We start from the raw sequence: 25903 nt of genomic DNA, 5'->3' as shown, positions 1-25903 counted from the left end.
TATCTGATTTGTTGAGGGACAGAACACAAACTTGTAGCTTAAACTATTGGGATAGAATGTACTGAGGACTCTATGGAAAACTAAATGTGTAGAAAACTGACCATCGGTGCACATTGACTACTCTCCAAATAATACTTACCCTTACAATTATGCCAATACCCAAGAGATATCTATGTAATTTAACATGCTAAAATATTACAGGGTTGAAGTTCGGATTTTATTTACACACAAACCGTGCTTTAGTGGTTTATTACCAAGAAGATAATTTTAAAAACATTTTCACACATGAAAACTGTTCTAACCTTATCAGTGCCACATTTTGTACCCTCAGCAGGGGAGTGCCAAATGACATTGTTTTGCCGCCATCTTTCTCTTTACACCACAACTTGTCACACATTTTGTCCTAAAACAGACGAGTAAAAACTTAAGATTTCAAAAGATTCAAACTAAAATATGACATGGCAACAAGACAATGAACTTTTTTTAAATGTACATTGTTATGACATAGGAAGGAAATTGTAATGGCCAAGATAGGAAAAATTGCAACTTAACTAACTAACATGTAACACTGGGTAACTAAACACACAAGTAACTAAACACTAAGTAAGTAAGTAAGTGTTTAGCTGGGTGTGGGTATGTCACAAGTAACTAAACACTGATATTACAACACTCTCAGTTGCTTCAAGTTCCTCAAAGGAAGCTTAAAATAAAGATTTCCTTTGAATTTGACTAAAAGGACAATGGTGAGTTGATTGTTGGATTCTCTCTAGGAGTGGCAGCAATGATGAGATGAAGATACAAAAGGGTGATGGACTGAGATTCTTATATACGATATCGAACCATAGCTGAATCAGACACTTGTAGTTGTTGTGTACAACTCTTGGGCAACTTGTGGGCATGGGTACTTCTATTTACTTTACAGGATCAGCAAAGCACCTTCAACCACATGTCTGTACTGTCCTGGGGAAATCGACAATGTCCATTTCACTTTTTTACTAATAGAAAGTGATATGATTAGCAGTAAGAGTTCTTTGTGGACATTTAATAACCTAGCATACAACAGTTTGGATTTAGAAAATATAAATCCGCAATTTATTCAATCAGAAACCTTGTGGACTTTGTTGTGGATGATTTGGAAAGGCGAGAACACAAGCTAAGTATATTTATAGACCTTCCTACAGCATTTGACAATGTGGAACATGAAAAATTGGTGCACCAGTTGGAAGAATGTGGTGTTCAGGGTCTGCCACACCAATGAACAACTTCTTATCTCAAGGACTGAGAGCAGTGCATGCAGGTTTTGAATGTCCATTCATGCGAAATTCAAATTTCTCATTGAGTCCCTCAAGGATATAGGGCCTTAACTGATCTTTGTATATGTCAACAAAGTGAATAGTGTTATCTTAAATTTATTTACTATTTATATATACCGAGGTCCAAGTTTTACATGCTTATTGTGATGATTGCAATACAATATTGTATGTATTGTTACTGTGCAATAACTCCAGTTTTTAAGAAGGGAGATAAAGATCAACTATAAAATTATTGTCCTTTTTATGTTTATGTATTTTTCATAAATATTTGTAATTGTTGTGAATGAACCTGGATATTTTGAAGGATTTTACCTGTTAACAAAGAATCGATAAGGTTTTAGGCAAGGTTTTATTACTGAGACACCCCTTTCCTGTTCAATTAGAAGAATAGCTGATGCTTTGGATAGATCGCAGGCCACAGTAGAGTACAGTTCGAGGACTTTAGCTGCACGCGTGACCTTGAGTGTGTGGTGATACGCGGGAGGGATGGCGGGGTAGCATTATGCACTGCGTCCAGAAAACATTTCCTGTGACTCATGGGTAAAACCCTCCTTTCAAGAATCGTATTGACCCAAATAACTCATTACATTCACTAAAATCAGTCTGTTTTGTGAAAGTGCTGATTGTGATGGAATTAAATAATAAGAGAATACCAAATAATAGCAATAATAAGACTTATCCTTGTTTTTCAGTTGTTATAGTGTTGTTTAATGTGTTTATGAAAATAACGTATTTTTCAATATTAATCTACAAATCAAAATCGTGAGTTTAAAGTCGTTAAAGAGATTGTTGTGCCTTCATCTCACCAGCTAGCACGTAAATGCAACCCACCACACAGATAGTGTTTATTTTTTGAAAGGGTAGTATTTGGGCCCTATGAGCACAGCTAAATTCCTCCAACTGTATACTGTGATCTGTCTAAGGCTTTTGATTTAGTTGTGCACCATATTCTTTTACAAAAATTAGCATTCTACGGCATAAAGGGAAACAACTTGAACTTGTTTAGGTCTTATCTTAAAAACAGAAAAAAACAATTCTTCTAACAACAACATAAAATATGAACATGACTGGAAGCAGATTGAATTAGGTGTGCCACAATGCTCAATTTTGGACCCTACTTTGTTTTTAGTTTATATTATTGTCATTCAATAAGAAGCGATGGTAATTTAATTTAATATGCAGATGACACGGCAGTAATTCATAAATATTAAGAACAAACATGCATCTTTTAGAAAATAAAATTATAGAAACAATACCAAAATTAAATTAATGGTTCCATTCCAATGGTTTGCAAATGAATAACACAAAATTAAAGTTAATTCATTTTAGAACATTACAAAATAAATCTTATTCGAGCTTAGATATTTTGAATACGCATCAGAGCAAACTTAAACTATTTCTTTCTTAGGTATAAAATTGAATGAACATTTATGCTAAAATTCCCATGTAGAAATTTTATAAAAAAAGACTGTTTTGCTTCTATGTATTAATGTTTTGAAAAATATAGTGAGTTTTGAAGTTTAAAAAATGATATATTATGGGTATTTCCACTCCATTATGAAGTATGGTATTACACTATGAGGATGTTCACATAAATCTCAGTGTGTATTTCAATTAAAAAAAAAAAAAAAAAAAAAAAAAAAAAAAAAAAAAAAAAAAAAAAAAAAAAAAAAAAAAAAAAAAAAAAAAAAAAAAAAAAAAAAAACAGTACGCATAATAATTAAATCTAGCTCCAGGACACCATGCAGAACTTTGTGTAATAGATTACAAATATTTGCAATCATTTAACACATTGGAGTCTGGCCCGCTATTTGCTGCTTTTATAACCCGGTCTGCATAAATTCATTGGTTTTTTCACATTTTATTTTTAGAAAACTGTTAAATATTATGTATAAGATATTATATTTTCTTGAAAGTTCTATCTTTCCTCTTTACAATGATAGGTAAAACTGTATTCCTATAAAATGTAATTAATTTTTTAAAAAAAATTTCAAAACTTACATTTTTTGAAGAAAAATAAAAACTCCCGCATGTCTTGTGTTACTTGAAAACTAACTTTTGAATAAATAAAACAAGTAATTTCAATTTTTTTAAAGACATTTACTATATACATATTTACAAATAATTATTTTAATTGCCAAAAAAATTTCAAATGCTAAAAAAAATTATTGTTGTCGTAGACAGACTGACGACGCGCCAGGCCACGTCAGTGGATAAACAAAAGCCTCAAACGGGGATGACGTAGTAGCGCCTAGCGGAATTGTTCTGAACTAACCATTAACGCTGGCTTTCTAATTTCTAATGCAGTAGACGGTACTCGAATATCACTCGAGCAACTCCGTATATCAATCGGCAAAGCTGTGCTCGAGTCACGCTAGAGCGCCGGCCGGGGGTTTAAAAACAATGGCGCTCGAGTCTGGCTCGAGCGTAGACTCGAATGTGTTAATATTTTTGATGTTTTACTTTATATACTGTATATCTCGAAACAAACATTTAGCACTAGAAACCGTCATTCCCCTATTTATAATACAAAACACAGAGACCTGCTTCCAATCCCAATTCATAGGACAAACTTATTTGAAGAAACACCATATTATGTAGACATTAAGCTATTTCATTCTTTACCAAAATGTTTAAAAAATGTATCATACAAAGAATTTTTAAACAAAATTAAAAATCTTCTCTTGGATAAGGCCTATTACTCAGTAAATAATATTTTTTAGATTCAGCCAATTTTCAAAACGTGTAAACACTTAAAATTGTTTGTTTTGTATTTGAATTGTAGTTTCAAATTATTTTGGTTAGTAGTTATTTAGTTGGTAAATTTATAGTACGACGAAGCACCTGTTTTTTATTTCAATTTGTAATAGCGTAAAATGTTATGTGCTAATAAATGACTTATGGCTTATTAAATAGCCAAAATCTCTGTCTCGAGAACATCATAGTGGCAATGATCCGAGCGAGTGTAGGATACATTGTCCTGAGTGGCCCATCACACTAATGCAGTGCTAATGACTAAAAAGGTCAATCTTGATCATCTTTAAAATTTGTTTGAGCAAGCAGCTCTAACGCTCAGTGGGGCTCTTCTCAGAACCTGGAATCAGTAGGCCTATCCCGATGTAGTGTGTTATAAGGTGAAGAATGTTTTAGTACCTACATAGTTTGTCTGTCTGGAGTTCAACACAACTTAGATGTGTGTAAATACATGTGATGTCTCACTAACTTTATAGCTTACTAAAACTTATAATATCTCTTTTTGAGATTATTTTTCTCAGCTAGATACATGTATTGGCTGATAAAAATGAGTTTCTGTTCTTTTATGAACAATATCAGCAGTTTAGGCATTATCAAAAACAGCTTTAATTCCATTTTTTGTTTTTGACACTCTTTTTTGAAGATATTTTTACCAGATTAGAGATGTTCTATCACTTACATAATACAGTTTTATATATATATATATATATATATATATATATATATATATATATATATATATTTCTAATGATTCTCTATAAACAAATATAGTTGTTTATATTCATTACCAAAAAATGGTACAACATAGTTTTAACAATAGAGACATGACATGTCAAATTAAGTATCTGTAACAGCCAAAGAGTTGAGACACATCAATCTTACTGGATGGATTAATTAAAGGAAAAACTCAATTACCCCTCCTTGGTCAAAATGGACATATTTGGAGCCAAAGAGGAAAGAACATTGTTCGTCGGCGTCGTAGAAAGCTCCAGGAGGCATTTCATCCAGTGGATATGTATGTTCCTTAGGTTTCATCCAGCATGCACTCGCCCATCTGTGAACTGACACAGAAAGTAGTTTTAGAGTAGTGTGGAATCATACTGTGATTATTTAATAATCTATTATGTTGGAAGATAGACATTTTGCTTTCCTACTCTTAGATTGTAGACTTGTCTGGAGAAAAAAAAGGAAATATAACAAAGGAGGAATAATAACTGAATGTATTTTCAGCACAGATATAAGTTTTTTTACTTCTAATACTATAAACTAAAAATAAAACTATAATAATAAAAACTATATTTTACTATGTAACTTCAAAAAACATTTTCCTAAGATAACCTGATCTTTTTTCTTTAAGATAACATTTCCAAGCATTGTTTCCTTCAGCAGTGAAAAATATCAGCAAACTTACTTTTACTAGTTTAATATATGCATTTTCATCGTGTGAGGGTTATAAAGAAAATAATTGCCATTTATTTGTAGCATGAGAGTAGTGAGGATAGCGCCACTATGTTGACATCGGTGTGTACATTGGTTCAGTATGTTTCTAATTGTGGATGCAGAGCATCATACGTTGTCCAGTTATAACTTCAAAACATGAGTGCCATAATCCTGTCACGTGTGAAATGTGAGGTGTTATAAGATTTTTGAAAAAAAACCAAAATTTATTGTGAACTGTGTAAGGTTATTGCCCAATGATTATGAGTGAATGTGTAGTCTGCCAATAGGTGCAATTTAAAAAAAAATTGGGAGAACAAATATTCATGATGAAGAAAGAGATAAGCCTTCTCTTGTCGGAGTATGACCTATTGAACAAAGTGAATGGAAAAGTTTGTGAGAACCATCGCTTCACAACTTAGGAACTTTTAGAAAAGTTTTCCAAAATTGATCTGAGTTATTTACAAGAGACAGTGACAGATAATTAAGCTACCACAAGTTTTGTGCTTGTTGGGTACCAAAACTGCTTACTGACAACCACAAAACAAAAAGATGTTCTGCTATACTCTTTTTCTTTGGTAAAGGAGAAAAATTTTTGGACAGGATTGTTACTAGCATGAGACTTGCTTAAATGTTGCTTAAATGTAAATCCTGAGTCAAAGCATCAGACAAAGGGGATACCCACCCGCTCTCCAAGCAAACCAAAGGAAGCCGTTAGTCCAAGCAAACTTTGTCAGCGAGGAAAGTCATAGCTACATTTTTTTGGGGTGCTAAGTGCACTTACTCGTTGAGTTCATGGAATGTGCTATGACCACCACTTCTAAAACCTACTCTGTACTTTGAAAAGACTAAGAAGAACGATCCAAAACAATCATCGTGGTCTTCTGACACATGGTATTTTGTTTGTGCATGACAATGCTCACCCTCACTAAACTCATAGAACAAGTGGACTTTTGGCCCGGTTCAAATGGGACCTTTGTTTGAGCATCTCCGATATAGTCCAGATAGCTCCTAGCGACTTTTATCTGTTCCCGAACATGAATGGTGGCTTGCATCTCAGCGGTTTGCCGATGATGAAGACCTTCAAAACGCAGGTTAGCTTCAATCACAGGTGGAGATTTTTAAGCAGAGGATATTTCAAAGACTGTTTAAAGATATTATAAGTGTTTGAATCTGTTTGGAAACCACATAAAATAGTAGAGAATAGCTTTAGTTTTCTGATGTATATAATAAAATAAACTTTCACTGTTTCACTTTTTATTTCAAAACAGAGATTACTTTCCAGATAACCCTCGTATAACAGTAAAAAAATGCTTATTGAGTACTTTAAGAAAATTGTATGATGAACATAAATCATACACAACATGTACAGTACCTATTCTATAATCTATTCATTAAATGACCAACTCTTAAACGATATTCATCTTGTTCTATCTGATCAAAAAGAGTACTGTAAAAGTTTAGAATTTTAGTTTTAGAACAGCCTTCTAGAGTAAAAATAGCTGACTGCAATACATTGTTTCTTTTAATTGTTTTGTTTTGTTTCACTTTGTAAATACTAACATCAATTTGAAAACTTAACCTTTTACTTTGCATGCACTAATGTACATGTCTGTTTTATTTATAAGCAGGGACGGTGTCTAAAAGTTATAATAGTCCATCCACTACCAGCAAGGTACTTAACACACTCAAACAGCCCGGTGATGAACCCTCGAGAACAAGGTGACCAAGCACTGGTTTCAGCTTGCACAGCGGGGGTTCATGATTGTGGAGTCACCAGCCGCCGTCACAGGTTCACAACCACTCTCCTCTGGCGCGTCATGGGTGCAGCTCAACCTGTTCAGAAACATCACATGTCAAAACAATTACCGCACAAATTTCCTTGAACAGAGTAATCTTTTTTTTACAATTAAATTAAAATATATAATCAGGGAGCAGTTGATTATGTAACAAAAATTATACAATTTTTTTATGTATGATAATTATTCATAACATTAATAACACACGAACAAAATTCCTCAACCACTGAAGCTAGGGAAGAACAGAGCACAAAAATTGAATGATAATTATAAATTAGTAAGAAGATATCAGTGACATTAAATACATAAAAGAAGTCATATTGTATGTAACGATCGAACAGCTTCAACGAGGCCTTGATATACACACACACAACACTCGTCATGCATCAAACTTTCACCTCCCTCTACATCACACTGCATCATATGAGAGGAAACCATCCTACATGGGGAGGAAACTCTTTAACCTCCTACCAGAAGATCTAAAGATGCTGAACGTGAAGAAGTTGAAGACAGCCCTGACCAACTGGCTCATCGACCGATCATTTTACTCCATTGATGAGTTCCTGGACTGGAGGAAGAATGAAGAACAAATCCACTGTAGGAAAAAACCTATATAAAATTGACGCCATTGCATTTCTCGATGTTATGTTAATAAAGAATTTGTCTATTGTCTATTGTCTATTCTTTACTATATGTCCCCAACAGAGTATGATTGGTCAACACAAAATAAATCTTGCTAAAAGTGATTTAGACTGTCATAATGCATTGGGAATTTGGTACTATCTACCAATAATTTATCAATAAAATTAAAGTTTATATTTATTTATTTTATTTTATTTACATGCTATAAAACAGGATTTACCCTAATAATATTACAGCAGTTCACAAAAATTCCATGCTATACATCAGTGGCTTAAGTTATAAAGTCCATAGTACACTGTCTTCACTTCTGGCACACAAATAATAATAAATACAAACTTTGAAAACTTGTCAACAAGAATAAATGTTTATACAAAATATATAAATAAACAATATAAATAATATAATAGTAATGAGTGTAATATAATACATTTAATACAATAACAATGTAATAAATTTTAATATAATAGTAATAAATAAATGAACAAATAAACTAACCCACATAGAAAATAAAACAACCGAGGGAGTAACCTATGGAAAATGTTGACTTACGGATCTCATGACAACAATGACTTTTGACGTGACAACGTCTTAAATTAGGTTGCGGCTCGGAGTCACTCAAGAAAAAGTGTAACGCCCGGTAACGTTACGATGCCCGTCCAGTGGGTCCGCCGCACGGGATCCGCACGGGATAAAGCAGATAACTGTGGGTCCGCCGCACGGGATAAAGCAGATAACTATGTTTATTCGTGAAAATGTGGAGTGCTTAGATTCGTCATTTACAACAACTACAACAATAAAGGTAAATAATTGTACACTGATATTTCATTATCGTAAACTATGATTGATTGATTAATTGTTAGATTGACACAAAAGTTGAGAAACTGAGTTTATAGGTTATGTCATACTATTGACAAATGTTGATAGTGTTAAGTAAATTATTAGTTTAAATCACTCTGCAATCAATCGTAATTCAGTCGATTGAGAAGAAACAGCGCGTATTGCTAGTCAAACATTTAAAATAACAAATTATAACCTCTAACCTGTCATAACAGTGCGACCAAACAAACGAACTAAACCGACCAATCACCACGCGCGGAGTTAGAATTTAACTGTGTTTAGCAAGAATTTCAAATTCCAATTTTAGTAAATGTTTTATTCAACTTTACCATTTACAATAACAAATTTTAATTAATTTCAAATTATGTACAATGTTTTAGTAAACAAAATATATTTCTATAGTTAAAATTTGTGCAATTCTTATTTTCATTCAATTCCTTGTTCCTATTGTGCAATTTAATAATATTCATATCAATAAATATTCTACCGAGAAAAAGACGTTGTCACGTAAAATCTTCACCCGTAAAACCGACTTTACAGGCAACCATAATTTTTTTTTTTAACATTCAAGCTGTGATGGTGAATGTGAAAGATGTGTACAATGTGATAAAGGATCTGATATTTTTAAAATTGACCCCCTGTCTCAATATAAACCCCAACATATGACTAGTGATTTGACACAATTTTCCATGTGATTGGCAAATGGTAAATCACTACTAACTACAACATCTACATTTTTTTATTGAATTAACTCTTGTAACTACTTTGCCATGTAAGTTTTAATTTTGTATTATAAAGTTTTTTGACCTGGTAAATGACAGTACATGACACTTCAAGATATTAAATCTCATTTTATTAAGAACGCTCCAGTTATTAACATTATCTAGGTCAGATTGTAATTTTTCTGCCAAAATAAGTATATGATAAAAAAGTTTTAAATCATCTGCAAATAACAGAGCATTTACAGATTTTACATAGTCACACAGATCAGTGATCATTATGATAAATAAACATGGGCCTAAATTTGATATCATAGACTGCAATTTAATATTTAATAAATGTTTTTAATAAATACGTGTTAAATTTTATCAAACAATAAGATTCAAGCCAATTTTCTATGGAGTACTTTCCCAATTGAATGTGAGAAACATGCCTCTATGACTGTGAAAAGTTTAGCATTAACAGAGCAAAATTAAAGATTTGATTTGCAAAATTATTAGTTAGATACGACTAAACCAGTAAATATAATATATTGTATATATTTTGTATTATAATACATAAATAATACAAAATATTTTGTGCATTTCCTATATAAAATTTTATGAATAAATTTTGATTTCAAGAGACTCAAATTTAAATAGACCAAATAAATTGAAATTTTTAACAACACTTAATATGTTGTAGATGGAGCTTATATTGGTTACTGTTAACTATATTTTAATTACATCAAAAACATAAAACCAATATTTAACACTTTTATTTTTTGTGAGGCCTTTCGATCGCAAGGCTATCTTCATCAGACACATCACAAAAGTAAATACAAAAAGTATTAAAATGATAAAAAGATGAATATTGACTGAAATAACCAACATTAATAATAACTGAAAAACAATTATTTGCATTAATTACAGAAATACACTTATAATACACATACAAAATTGAATTCTGAGTAATCAAAACATAATTTTGTTAGCTTTATTTATATATTTGCTTTAAGTATTGAATAACCAAATACTGATTGATTTTGAATTAAAAAAAAAATACTCTGAGATTTAACTGTTTCGAATATAAGTTTAGTTTATTTAGTTAACATACTTTACTTAAATGTGAACTGATTTTGAATTACACTACGAATCTATAAGCTCCACTTAATACAGATGTATCTATAACAATTAGAGATAAAGAATTATTGGTCTTTGCACGTTTATAACCAGAATGATTGCAATCTCCTAATCAGAAAAAGAGTACCAAAAGCTTACTCACGTGTGGCCGATCTCATGCGTAGCAGTGATCCCCAGTATCAGGCCAGAGTCCTCATTGATGCAGCAGTTGAGGTCATTGGAGCAAGCCGTGCCCATGTGCGCCAACCCCAGCAGGTTACATCCGTCCTCGTCCGCTGAACAGATGTCATACCTGTGCTGGCAGAGTGCCAACTGATCAAATTGTAGTTGAGGATTGGAAGCAGTTCTCTGCATGTTGAGATGTAATATAACGATTTTAAAATGACCTTTTTTTCTCATTCCCACTGCAGAGATTGGGTTTGATTGGATAACTTTTGAAACAGATAGAATGATATCAACCTTACAACTATTTTTTATTTAATTCATTCGTTTATAGAATTTATGAAATAATATAAAAAACCAAATTAAACATTTATAGTTACAAGAAGTCCGTAATGACCTCTTTACAACTGTAGAAAAATCTAGTTACCATATTCAGTCCACAAATATAAATCTCAAGGTGTAGTCAGTATTTCAATTATCTGCTTACTAAGTGGAAAGCAACCCCAGGAGGCTTCACTTCTGGCTGGTTTATACCTTCCAGTTGAACCTACACTGAGCACAACAAAAATTGATGTGTCACTTAAATCTGGGCAACCTTATGGATGTCCAGGAGCAGCACATCACTAACTGTCAATGTCGAGATTCTAGGGTGCAAGGGTAGATTGACAGGTCTAGTCTACTATAGCAGATGACTGTTGGAATTACTGGAGCTATCTAAGTGTCAAAGGTTCTTGCTAGCCTAGACATAAGGGCGTGCCACCCCCTGCTTGCTTCAACTGGAGAGGCTAGTTCAGAGCTAGTTTCTCATTATTCCAAGGAGACATGACAGAGATTAAAACCCTAAATTCTTCCTCATGGATCTTGACAGGAGGCAGCCCCTAACTCCAACCTTACCCTTCCAGAACAACCTATGACTCCAGAAGCAGCGCAAAGGTCTTTTTAGGACTATGTGCAATTTCTAAGCTTCTTGTCCTAAGAGAAAAAAAAGTGGAAACAACAATATATAATGAAAATGTCAATTATCACACCGTATTATAAGGTAGGTGCATGCCAGACCATATGTCGTAAACAGGTTTTACTATGTTTCGAGGCTATAGGTATTTTCTCTAAAGCATCCAGGTGGATATGGTCATTCCATTGTTCGAAAAAGTGCCTTGACCTAACTACTGCCAAAAAGTACCCTGTGATCATGCCAGGGGTATTCCTGCCCCATGGACAACTGCTCAGGAGGTCACCCATGAGTGTATCCTTGATGGCATTCTGGCCAGTTCGGGACATCACATGGAGGCACATGCACCATCTTTGAACTTAATCAAGTTTCATACACATTTTCAAATCTATATCTCAACTCATTCTTAGGATATCTCCCGAGAGATAGACCGCTAATGCTCAGCCAATCCTGTGCACTGTATGCACGATCATCATACTCAATGTTGTCTATATAGAAATAAAAATTTTAAGACTGTAGCACATTTTTGTTTTTAAACTTTGGCTTTATCTCAAGCGGTTCAGTTCTGTAGGCAAAAATAACAATTTCAAATTATTTAAAGTATTTTATTAATGCAATAAATTTTAATAGAACACTTAAACTCTAGACTGAAGTAGTACATTTTCCACCACTTGTTCATTTAGACTTATTGTTCAATTTTTGAATTGCTCAACTAAATAACACAAGTGAGTTTTCATTGCTATTTTATCATAGTCAAAATTATTTCTCAAATTATTCTGTTTCAAAAAAATTGCTTTGCAGTAGATTTTTTTCATAAACGAATTAATTTCTGAAAATTTGAATGGATGAATATATATAAAACAGTAGTATAGTTAAAAATAGAGCTGAACGCTTGCTACATCATAAATTTGTAAAAAAATAATGGAAAACAATTCCAGTGCAGTACTAAATGTTTTTATAGTCAGGTAGTGGCTTCAAAAAGTAAAATACAGCGTCAGAGATGTATTTGCTATAAATTACCCCCTCAAATTATAAATAAATCAAGCCTAGAGACAAGTACCCTGAGGATCAAATTACCTGGTTAAGAGAACTCCAAGGTCATGATGGTTCGGGTGGAAGTAATCCTTGGGATTCATCTTCGCCTGCCATATACAGAAACTGTCCAATGTGGACTCTCCAGAGTTGCTGGTCTCCAGATCTATCTATCATCAGAGAGTTAGTGAGGAACCTGTCCCATACTGAAACCTACAGGCTACTTGTGTACAGGCTACACCTGCTTCAATCTGTGCATCAAGCAACAAAATATACAATAGAAGTCTAATTGACCAAGCTAAACGGGACCTAAACAGCCATGGCAAAACTCAGGTAAAACGGATATTGCAGTAAAACATGATAATTAAAATAAAAACTTAATATTGATTCATAAAAATGATTAATTTCTTCAGTAAATTACTCTATTATTGTTCCTTGCATAGAATGCAAATCACACAATATCACACTTAGCAAAAATGACCCTGATCAATTTTTTCAATAAGCTCTTGTCACTTTGTTACGCTGCAATGTTGCGCCAATACTGAAGAAACATTCCATCACAGGCTGTGCTCTTCTCCTATGTTTAATGTAACTTTTATCAGTTACATTACAGCTATCTACTTCCAATATCTTTAATTCATTAGAATGAAAAATGTTATAAATGGTTTCGTCTGTACCTTCTTTGTTTTGTTGATGGTTAAGCACATCGGCCATGCCATATCCTCATCCGTCATCAGGTAATGCTGATTGTCAGTATACCGCTCTTCCATGTTATCATTGAGTAGTAAGTAAACATGACTTACAACCCTGTTGCAACCAAGTTTTGACTCTTTATCATTATTACTCAAACTAACAAGTCAGAATTGCAAAATGACACCATATTACTCTGTGCTTTGGCACATAATAATCAAACCCGATGTCTTCAGCATAATTTAGTAACAAAAAATAACTAAATATTTACAGCCTCAGTTAACTTGACATCTCAGATAATTGGAACTCAGATATAAAAGCATCAATCAATTATTTTCACTTGCAATGATGACTAACTGGAAACTCATTTCTGAGGAGAACATTTTCCTACTGTTGGTATTTTCTCTGTACATAGGGGCATAAATATGTGATTAAAATTGTTACCTAATTTACTGAATTACATATCAATTTCCATAAATGGCTGTTAAGAAATTATGAATTACAAATATTAAATAAAAAAACAGTAGTTTTGGTTATTGGAATATTTTTCTGATATAAAGAAAAATAATTCCATATTAATGAGAATCAGTCTTCAAAGTGTTAGTGGAAAAATCAATGAGGAACGTTAAACGTAATACAAATAGTTAGGAAAAACTTACTTCCTCTTCCTGTTTTTCCAAATATATAATCCGAACGATGACAATGTCAATCAAATTACCAACACTCTTATCGTGGTAGTAATCTGCTACCTGCAAAAGTACACAATTCTAAAATTTTATTCTGTTACAGAAAATGTATTATATTTATCAACTTTTAAAATTAAAAAAGTCATAATGGTCAAATAATTAGCAAATAGATAATCATTTACAGAAACAAATAAAACACAGCAGTAGTTTTTGAATGACCAACAGGTTAACAAGGTTCTCCCTCTACCATTCCCAGCTGATCCAAACAAGCACTATTACACAGCATCGTAAAAAAATTACTGATATAACTTCCCAGACTAATCCTTATATTGATAGATAACTATTAATCATCAGAGTAACCAGCACAAAGTAAAATAGATTTAGAGCATGTTTGCACTGTATCTCTTAGTAGTCTAAAGTGCTTTAGAGTACATGACTAAAGACAAAGAAGAAAAATTGATGATCCAAAATATGGTAATCAATAAAATTTTATGAAATCTAAAAAACCAAAGGCATACAACAGTGAAATCAAAACACCAGAGATTAGTTACTAGTCATCCTTTCTTTGCAAATAACATATACAGGTATAAGGTACTCAATACAAGTGAATTATCAGAGAAATACAATATAAACTGACCTAACTAAAACTAAAATACATTTTGTACACACAATTTGTACTGAAAACAATAATATTATAATCAAAATAAATAAAAAAAAAACAGTAGCAGTCGTGGGACTGCCGATAGAAGTGAAAACGGAACTATTAAGTTGAGAGTAATTAAAACTATATGCAAAAATGATATGAAATTTTTTATGTTTTATTTATTAGTTACATATGATGGGTTAAACAAATCATGAACAAAATATAAATACAAAGTGGTTGAAAAAATAATTAATATACAATTATCTTAACAATATCTTAATAAAAAAGTACTGTAAGTATTAAAGAATATTATTTTAATGAAAAAAAGTTCAATGCAATCATTATACTTGTTGTAATTGCTCAATATTAATAGTTAGTTAAACATAGAATACAAGTGAGTAAACACCGAGTGAACAACAGTGAGTTGAACACCGTTGTAAATAATACAGTTATTGCTACGGATAAAGTATATAATTGCAATAAAAATTAAACCCACAATATTTTTAAAACTAATAAATTAGTTAAATTAACTTGGTTCTTTCGTAAAGGTATTTTTATTGCACAATAAACTAATTTATTGAGTTAATAAGGTATCAGTGAGCCAATGCGCCAACTACAATTCCGGCAGAAACGTTCACTCATCACTTCATACGCTACTACAGGCTAAACTAAACTTCCAATAAAAAAATGATAAATTACAAAAAAAATATTCATCTATTTTCACACAACTTTCTCGCTGACAAATTTTGTCTGACCAAAAAATAAAAAAAAAATCCTCGCTTACTACTTTTTTCTTGTCATTGTAAACGCTATGTAAAATGTAAACAATAATCAAAATTATTTCGAAATTTTTTTAATATTTAAAAATGTAACCAATAGATTGCCAATATTAAGAGCTTTAATTTGACGCATCTTACAGAATTGTACGACATTGGCTTCACTTTTAAATCGCGAGAGGAAGCCGTAAAGGTCACTGATTTTCGCAGTCTGTTTTCATACTCCGCCGGGACAGTTTTTAACACAGCGAGACTGACTTTTTCATGCAGGTTAGTAGTCCGCGGCCAAGTCTACGGTTAAAAAACACAGCGAGACTGACTTTTTCATGCAGGTTAGTATCATTAGCATGTCGGTGACGCGAACCGAGGATTTTACCCTCTACCAAAACGCTCAACGCGCCTAAAGAAGTTTTCACTTCAAAAAGTTTAATGAAAACATTAAAAATGGTGAAGGTGAAGCTCACCAGTTCCAGCTATCAAGCAGGTACTCATATGCCTCCTTCACCAATGTATCCCTTACAGAGTTAAACAATTAATTTTGGTCAAGACAAACAACGTTGGAAGGGATTGTGTAAAAAATAATTCCAGGCTTATTAGATGGACTTCTTTCAAATAAGGACAGGTTATGATGTGGATACTGACATTTTGAGTAGTTCCATGTATTAAACCAGTGTGAGTAGGTAAACTTTTATAAAAAAACAGGCCTCTTATACACCACACACCAGCTTCACTTCATATATTTATATATAGAGCCCTGTGAGTGTCAATAAACCAGACTGTTTAAATAATGGTTGACAACTAGTATTCTTTATTTTTTGAGCAATTGTAATTATACTATTGTTTATCAGCCAAGATGTGGCTCTAACCCACTTCCAAGGTGGTCCCAAATGATTGTTACTTTCTGAACAACCCTCGTATTATATAGCTTGCTTTCCATTATGAATTAACTACATTCTAAGACTACACAAAACTTGCAATACCATGTTCATGATGCAGATGACATATTCTTCAACATCAATATCCTTATGAAATGTAAGAAACTTCTTGTCAGTGGCGATCATAAGCTCATACCATCGCTGCACGGTCACTCCTGCCTCCGAGCGTTTACGCACAGGATGCGAGTCCATGTATTGACGTAACCGAGTCGTCCATATACTCCACCAATCATCTCCTGTAGAGTCAATATACCAAAGTTTACAAAATACAAGCATTACAATTTAATGATGTATTCAACACAAATGTAAAATAAGACTAAATTAACATAATATTCTCTGACGTATCCATGAAAAAATGTGAGAAAGTAAAAATTATGTGTATTTTGATAAATACTTCAGTGACTGTACAATTAGACAGTAGTTTAACCTATTTTGTTTTATTAACTCTCCACTCCCTCACTGGTTTCGAGGAAACCATTAGTGCTTATTGTGGCTTGTTACATATAACTTTACCCGAACTCTAGATAGTTGTGCCTTGCTGGTAACCTATTAACCATGTTTCAATATTTAGCTGAGCATTAGTGAAACTTATTATTTAGGGGCCTCGCTGAATTTCTCTTGTCTGTCTGCCTATTTTGTTACACATGGTCTGAAATACTTCTATCTTGTTGTAAACAACATTTCTCTGTTTTGTTTGACACAGACTATTTTAAACTTCTACTTATCTGAGGTAATTGGTACAGAGACTATGGTATACAGAAAAACTTGCGTAATATGTAGGCTAACTAAAAGCCAGCCATTAAAAAAAAATCTACCCAAAATCCCAGTAAAATACTTGAAGAGATCTGCTAAGATTATTTTTCTATTTAAAACTATTTTTCCCATTTCATAGCAGAACTTTAAAAAAATTGCTTTTGTTTTAATGCATTTTCGTAATTAAAAGGAATTGCTTTGTTCAGAATACAAACAACATACTGCGGAAAATATTTATTTGTGAAAATGTTAAGTTTTTGTAACATTACCGGTGACATAATTCCGAAAAACTATTATCCTTTCAAATTATAAAAATCATACATCATGAATAAATAACTTTACACAAAGAAGTAGCCCATAATTGTTACAAAGCTTTTACAATTTTTAAACTTAAATTATTTTTTTTTTTATTTTGCAACTAATGTTTTGTAAGTAGCAATCAAAAGTTAAGAACAATATCATAAGAGTAAAAAAATTACTTGATGTTAATATTATCAAGGAAACTATTTGCTGCAAATTAGACTGAAATTCTGCAACTCAGATAAATAGCTGACACTTTTTCTCACTTAATACTCAGCTGTACTATACTATTTCTTATTTCACCTGTTGATATACACATTCATTTTAGTGAATGTTTACTCAACGTTTTTAAATATATAATGGAAATTATGCAACTACATGCAACATGCACAGAATCTGTCCATTCACAGGACTTATATTTTCGTTATCCAAACCTCAAAGTCCACTCAAACCTCAGTTTACAGATTTTTCAATTTCTTTTTGATTATATCTCCAGGCCTAAAAGTAACTTCCTCAATTCCTAATCAACTCACCATTATTTAACTGTTTTTTGATGATAAATTTTTCTTTCAAGAGAAATCGCTATTCCCTTTAACTTTTTACTTATATCTAAATGAAATTGTTTTTCAAAATAAAAAAAAGTATTTCTATTGACATAATAACATGTGCTGTTTAGAGTCTTTAGCACAAGTTACACTGACCGTTCAGTGAATACAATTATATCTGAGAATTGGTTGTCATAAGTAACTGAGCAATAGCCAACATACACTTAATTGCTCTACCTTGCAGCAAGTCAAAGATGTTAGCAATAGCATCTAAATAGTAAAGAGAACAAGCTGTTGTGGATCAAGAAGTTATCATGATGATTTACAGAATTAGTCACACTAAAAATAAGAGTTTATTTTCTTGTTTATGCGTGTTACTTATGTGTTTGCATCACACTCTGGAAGTAAAACAGGATTTTGCCTATTCCAACCAATAACCAACGAATTCCTTTCACTTTCAAACTTGTCACAATATACATTTCTTACCATTGATTCGGTCTGAATGAATGAATAAATGAACGTTTATTGTCACATTAAATCTTACAAGATCAAGCTATGCTGGTAAAACTGATGACATAATCACAAATAGAACAATAATGAATATTGTCACTACTATGTAATAAAACCCAATATTATCTGATATTAAAAATCAAACACTATTACTAAGATGCACATAAAAGCTTTACGAAGATGTTATTAGTTATTAGTGTGCTAAACACCGAAAGTTGCCGAACTTTGGCGTCATTAATAATATCGTTAAATATGTAAAAATATATTCGTCAAACAATATCCTTTCCCTGGTCTCCCATCGTTACTAGTAGTAGTATTACTATCAATGTAACAATAAGAAGATTCCAATCAAGATAATTTGATAAAAATAAATAAACTCTAACATTTTTAGCATTAACTATAAACTAAGTAACAATATTAAGATTTCTTATTTCAATTCAAACATTTATTTTGTAAAATATTACTGAGTCAGACAACATTAAAAGTGCAGCACACCATAAAATAATAACTTTCATTCGTTAATTTGTGGAATTTGTTTGAGATTGTTAGGCAATTTGGAAAACTACTCTTTTGCAAAATACAGAGTAGTTTCAAATTAAAATGAGGCAGTGCTATTTGCCTGACAAGTAAATATACATGGCACGTGCATAGTGTTTTCCTACGATTTTCCTAGATCTAACAAGAATTCTTGGTTACCTCTTACATTGCAACTACGTCCAGTGGGCTGTAGCGACCGCTTGTAGACCACATGAATGTGCTCCTTCCCTTCTTCAGGGGATTCTCCGTGAAGTGGTTCCACAAAGAACGTGCCGCTTGCGGTCCGTATCATACCAACCTTGCACAACGTAAATTGTAAGAGTTGATAGCTGATTTACAGTAAATACATCTTATTTAACTATGGAACACAGAATATAACATGAAAAATATAAGGCTTTAAATGTATGTGGTATCAATGATATTGTATTTAAATGAGAGGTAATCGAGAGAGGTATCGTACATGAGAGGTCAGCGGACAGGCTTGCATTGAGTATTCAAAACACAGCTTATCAATACTGTCCTACGAATGACCAAGTGGTCGATCAATAAAAAGAACAGCTAATGGGCATTTGGAAGAAAAGCAGATGTTCCAATGATCCCTGGCATAGAAATAGGGACACAATCCACATTATTACAAATAAAAATAATAGATGACAAAATAACCTGGACCCAACACCACAACAATCTCTCCAGAAAACTAAGCACTATTTTATATGTTATAAAGCAAATTAAACCACTCAGTAGCACTGAACCAACAAAAACAGCATATCTATTCTAGTTTGAAGCTCACCAGAGATACGGATTAGTTATTTGAGGGTGGAACATCAGCAACAAACCTTCAGCGAATATTTATCCCATAAAATGGCCATAAAGTTTCCGGCTGGACTCGGACAGATGGAAAGCTGTAGAGAGGTATTCAAGAACCTGTGGACTCCTCAGTTGTAGCAATGTACATCCAGGAGGTAGTATTGCATGTGGATGGTGTAGATTTTCCCAGAAATAGAGATATACATCTGCATCATACAAGACAGGCTGGTCTCTACACCTTCCAAAATCACCATGTCCAACTGTACGAAAGAAAACCATTGTACAAGGGACAGATAATCTTACAACCACCTCCCACCAGAGCTGCAGTCTAACCACTAAAGTAATCACTGCAAGAATCACTATGGACCCACTCTTTTTACTCATTGGAACAATAACTATAAAAAACAACTTTGATGTTACTTTTTTTTCTCTTTAGATTTACGTTTAAAATAATGTAAACAACAATTTTAAAAGCATGAACTAACTGACTCCATTTGTAATCTTTGAGATAATGAATAAAAATAATTCTGATAATTATTGTTTTTTATTTTTTTTTAAATTAGAGTATATGTAATTGCATACTACTAATTAAAATATTAGTATTCTTCTGTTCATAGATTACGATTTATATTTCTTTCCATGCAACAATTTATTTTTTGTATGTAAATGTTTGAAAAATATATATTAAACTTTGTGTGTTTTAATTAAACATGAAATGCATTGTTTAATTAGTAAATTTTGCCTTTGTTTAGTTTTTGTTTATTTGATTATTTATATAGAAACCATGTATTGATACACTATTTTTGTATTTTTTATGTTCTAAAAGCTGTCGTTTATTCAGTTCATGTATTGTTGGCTATTCGCTGAGAACCTCAATGTGGGCCATGTCTTGTCACAGTAAATCTGCTCTAAATCAGTTATTTATTATTTGATTTAAATTATTTTGGTGTCATTAGATTTATGATAAAATTCGTTAACAACTGTTATTTATTAAGATATTCAAAAATTAAAAGTTTTAATGGCCACCATTTTGAAAAAACTAAAGATAATTTCATGATAATTTTTTCAGTAACTTGCCTTGTTATAAACATTTGAGCCACATTTGGTATAATTTAATTCATACATTTTTAAGATATTAATTTTTTTAATAAAAAACACATACAGACAGACATATGGGAAATTAAGTATTGGAGACCCATGTTCTTATGGTCAAATATGTTTTTCTTGACCTAAGCAATAACGTGGTATACCTTTGTCCAGAGAGTTACGGGACACCCGATATAATAAAATAATTAATGTAATACTGATAAAACACTTCAAACTTAAAATGAATTTGCTAATTGTTTATATCCATATGTGATTGAGTGAAAAAATAATAACTAGACTCACCAACCCATCACAAGATGATATTGCCACCCGGGAACCGGGACTGCCTCGCACTGAGCCGTGGAAATGACACAAGTGTCTGCGGGGACGTCGAAATGTAGCTCCGGAAATGTCACTGCCTGTGGCTCTAGTCTCCACCAACATGCCGGGAGAGGTTATGTGAGCGTTGGGTTCGAGCTCAAGCACATGAGACAAACCACCAAAGTGCAACAGGTAGTGGATCCTTTCATCTTCTAGGTTCCGCTGGAAATTGTGGTTTTGATGAGCATTAGTGCTTGTAACTAATTTTAAGCATTGCTTACAATCCCAGGCAATGAACCTGTTAGTCTGACTTTTAGGTATTTTGGAATGTTTTTCAATAGTAAATAACATTTGAAATTTGCAATTATTGTTTGTAATACCACAATTTTTGTAATTCAGGCCGTTTTGAGACAAAATGCGAAACACCCAATTAAATTACACATGACACACATATGTATGTACATGGCACATACTCTTTGTTCAGTCTATAGGGCAAATGGGTGGATTAATCTATTTTTATAATTTAAAAATTAATATATATATATATATGTTGATTTATGAAGCTAAAATGGCTATCTTTTCAAATTCTACTCTATTTTTGAATTTTTATATTTTCTTGAGTTGGCTCTAGAACAATAACGAAAACATTTAAATTGATGATAGTTATGCTAAAGTGTACTGTTTATTAGTAGAGAATTCAATGTAAGGACAATCTAAACAGAAAATAGTCCCAAGATAGTACAATACACTAAATAAATTTTCTTTAAATTTGCAGCTTTTATTTCTACACAGGAAAAGTATAACTTTTATGTTTTATTTGAAGAAACTCTAAATAATATCTAATATCTAAAATAAATATTTTACACACCATTTGTAAAGAAATGTGCCTTAATAAATATATAAATACTCAAGTCATCTGGTTAATTTCAGAAAGAAAGGATAGCTTAAAACATTATATTACTTTCAACGCTGGATTTCACTCTAGCAACTGTATATACATGGCTGTGGAGTGCACCACAAGATGTTTCCTTTAACAGATAATATACTTTGTATCAAAAACTTAAGTGAGCCAAACTAAAACTTGTTTTTATAGACATTTTCTACATTGGATCTAAGGATAATGATAGTGGTCAATTTCTGTAGTCATTGCAATATCTGTCCTCTAAACTGGATGAGATAAAAAACAAAGAGAAGCAATTAATTATTACTTTCAACTAGAACACAATTGGTAATCAGGGGAAATAAAATAATAAGAGAGTTAAAATAATAGTATAGATAAGAGCGGAAGATATCTTAGATCCAAGTGTACTTTTACCTTACATTGTAAGTATATTCATTTTTATCAATACAATTTCTCAAATATTAGTAATTTTCAGTTTTATTAACAAATACTTATTGTTGGCCATTAAATATTGCTTAACCATAAAAATTAAATTCACTCTTAAAATAGTTTATTATATTTTCTATATAATTAAGGTGTGCATTTAAGGTACAATAACCAATTTTAATGTTATTATATGAAGAGACATACATAGGGTGTTTCAGAACTCTTGTTGGATATTTTAGAGGATTGTTCCTGTAATTATATAATAAACTTATTTTTTTAATGAGGTAAGTTTTTAAGTTTTTTATATTCTGTGTATATTTATATATGTTTTTTCTATTGAAATATATTTTCCTTTAAAATCCTTACACATAGATCAGCAAAATTTTGCATGGAAGTTAACATTAATAATGTCTATTAAAAAAATGTATAATGAAAATCTCACACTTGAACATGGTTACCATTACAGTGTTTGACTTACAATAACAAAAAACACAACAATAAAAATCCCTTTTTTTAGAAAATTTTAATGACAATCTAATAAAATTTTAGGTTAAAAAAAACTAAAATATTGCAACTTACATGTGAAGTTAATACGTTTGTTTTCTAGCCAGTTCTCAGTGAAAGAATTAAAATTATTTAGGTGGCAAGAGATTTATTAACTATCAAAGATAGGTTAGTGGCAGTGTTCACATTAAAAAAAGATATATGTATTTAAAGCCTTGAGCATATTTATTGTCATACACAACACATTGAATTTGTTATCAGTAATTATTAATTACCATGACATTTGTTTGTGTTAATACTATTAATTGCATTTAGAACGACAGTAGAATATTAGCTATGGTAAACAGAATATAAATATTTTTAATAGGTATCTTTTACTAAAGTAGTAAGAAGTCAAGAGACAGGATTGATGGAGAACTAAATTTGTTAAACCACCATTAGATTAACAGCTGATTGGTTACACATACATTCCAAGTGATATGACTATACTTAAAAATGAGTTTACTACAACCATAGGAATAATCCCCTCCAATATCTGACAAGAGTTCAAAAACACCCTGTACATCTGATTAAAACACAAGTAAGCTTGCCTTTTTTCGCACGGAAGGATGGAAATAGTGTGGAAGGTGGTGAGAATGGAAGGAGCCATTTGGATGAACTTTCTGAGGGACAACTATGTGGAAGTCGGTGATGTCTCTGGTATAACGACCTGTAACAAAGTATGGTTATCATCCATAAGTAATCAACTAGACAAAATAATGACTGAAAAAGAATGAGATTCAAATTAAAATTTTGTAGCCAAAAGGATATACTCATTATTGTAATATTTATAAGAAGTTACATTTGCTTTAATACTTTAAATAACAGATATAAGGAGGTGGATTAAAAAAAAAAAAAAAAGACATTTTTTTTTTATTCACTTAAAATAACGAGCATTCTATTAACATCAGACTGTCATGTTGACGAAGAATGAACCACGCAGGACCTCCTGTTCAATCTCATTTTGTCTGCAGTAGTATGTGCATGTGATTCAGCAGCAAATCTGTATTGAGTTTTTCCTTGCTTGATGCTTAATTTAAGGTATATATTTATGGTTTTAATATACAATTATCTTTTTATCAAATTTGACTTAGCATGTTTCTTGTTATGTGTTTTATTTGTTTACTTTTTGTTTAAACTTAGATTTTGAGATTTGAGACCCGAAGAAGAGAGCAGATAGCAGTTTTCAAAATGTTGTGTTTCTGTCGCAACAGATAATGGTGATCATTCTTGTAATCTTTATACAGTTTAGGTACCTAATTGAACATCCATTTCTGGTTATACTGGAGTCTTTGAGACACACTTTTAGATATTTGTTGCACATTTCAGATAAAGCTGTGACCTCACGATTATATTCTAGCTTATTTTACAATACATCTTCATAAACAGACACTGATTAATTTTTTCTGAAGTTGATCATTTTCTCTTTTGCTGACGATACAGCTTTATCGTATGTAAAAAATAATTGGGATGATATATAGAGCAAGAGATGAATTCAGACCTTAAAGCACTGCAGTGGTGGTTTTAAAAAAATAACATGTTATTAAGCCCAGAGAAAACTAAGTACATCAATTTTAGTTTAAAAACAGATCAGCAAATTTTTAGTAATTCAATTTTGTATTGATGTGTCAATTGTTTGTGTAGTAACATTCAGTGCCAACAGAACTGTGCTGTAGTATCCCAGTGCGAAAATTTAAAATATTTAGGAGTCGTGCTAGATAGAGAAATCAACTGGAAGACACATATTGAAATTTTAAAACGCAAACTAAACAATATTTTAAGATTTTTTTATTTTTTACAATACATATGCACCGAAGAAGTGTTAAGAATGCTGTACTTCTCTTTGGTCAATAGTAGGCTTGACTATGGAATATTTTGTTGGGGTGGAGCCTATGAAACAAATCTAAAGCCACTTCTAACTCAACAAAAGAAATTCATAAGGTTGATTAAACGGAAACGAAGAATGGAGAAATCTTTTCCTCTTTTTGTTGATTTAAATATTCTTCCCCTTAAATATATGTTTGTTTATAAAGTTTTAAAAATATTTTATGTCATAAGTGGCAATTTACAGAATTAAAAAATAGTTACAAAAACAAATTAAGAAAGCAAGAACCAATACCAGTTCCAAAGCCTAACTTAGCATTTTTTTTCAAATAGTTATTGTTTTTTGGGACCTAAAATGTTTAGTATAATTTCTTCAATTATTAGTTGTGAGAATATAAAGTTATTTTCAAAAACATTAAAGAAGTGGTTATTGGGTTTTGATAAATTAGATTTTCTTCTCTGCATAGATTCCTAGTTAATTAAACTAGGTAACAGTAAATTTTAGTTTGAATTTATTTAAGTGGATTTTCATTTGCTTTGTAACTGCAGCAGCACACTTTTAATCAAAAGTTTTTTTAAAAGCTTATAAAAAAATCAAAGTTTTGTTGAAATTTTCTTTGAGTTGAAAAAGATTTTTGTTATAAAAGGAACCTCTCCACAGGCACTTGCCTCTAGAGGCCCTAGTTATTTTTGAAAATATTTCTTTTAATTTACGAGTGTTTTTGTTTTAATTTTATTTACAAGAATGTTAAATTTTTATTTAAGTTTGCTCATTAGGTTTGTACATTGTGTATACATTTGGTTGTTTAGGTTACTTTATTGATTTATTACATTGTGTATACCATTGTATATAA

The 25903-nt window shown here is 31.7% G+C and overlaps 1 protein-coding gene across 1 annotated transcript in view; it reads right to left on the bottom strand.

Annotated features, from left to right (window-relative positions):
• Positions 1 to 25903, bottom strand: part of LOC124366738 (A disintegrin and metalloproteinase with thrombospondin motifs 12-like) — a 47937-nt gene that overhangs the window by 16632 nt on the left and 5402 nt on the right. The window contains exons 2-12 of the mRNA XM_046823339.1: positions 23777 to 23895; positions 21338 to 21577; positions 19301 to 19439; positions 16542 to 16732; positions 14116 to 14205; positions 12812 to 12936; positions 10766 to 10915; positions 7255 to 7340; positions 6428 to 6585; positions 5118 to 5128; positions 303 to 372 (exon numbers count right to left, since the gene is read on the bottom strand). Of these exons, the coding sequence (XP_046679295.1) occupies positions 303 to 372; positions 5118 to 5128; positions 6428 to 6585; positions 7255 to 7340; positions 10766 to 10915; positions 12812 to 12936; positions 14116 to 14205; positions 16542 to 16732; positions 19301 to 19439; positions 21338 to 21577; positions 23777 to 23895 (1379 nt within the window). The remainder of the gene's footprint in view (positions 1 to 302; positions 373 to 5117; positions 5129 to 6427; positions 6586 to 7254; positions 7341 to 10765; positions 10916 to 12811; positions 12937 to 14115; positions 14206 to 16541; positions 16733 to 19300; positions 19440 to 21337; positions 21578 to 23776; positions 23896 to 25903) is intronic.

This window comes from Homalodisca vitripennis, chromosome 7 (assembly GCF_021130785.1).
Source record: "Homalodisca vitripennis isolate AUS2020 chromosome 7, UT_GWSS_2.1, whole genome shotgun sequence".
Taxonomy (NCBI): domain Eukaryota; kingdom Metazoa; phylum Arthropoda; class Insecta; order Hemiptera; family Cicadellidae; genus Homalodisca; species Homalodisca vitripennis.
This window is presented reverse-complemented; position numbering and strand designations above follow the sequence as displayed.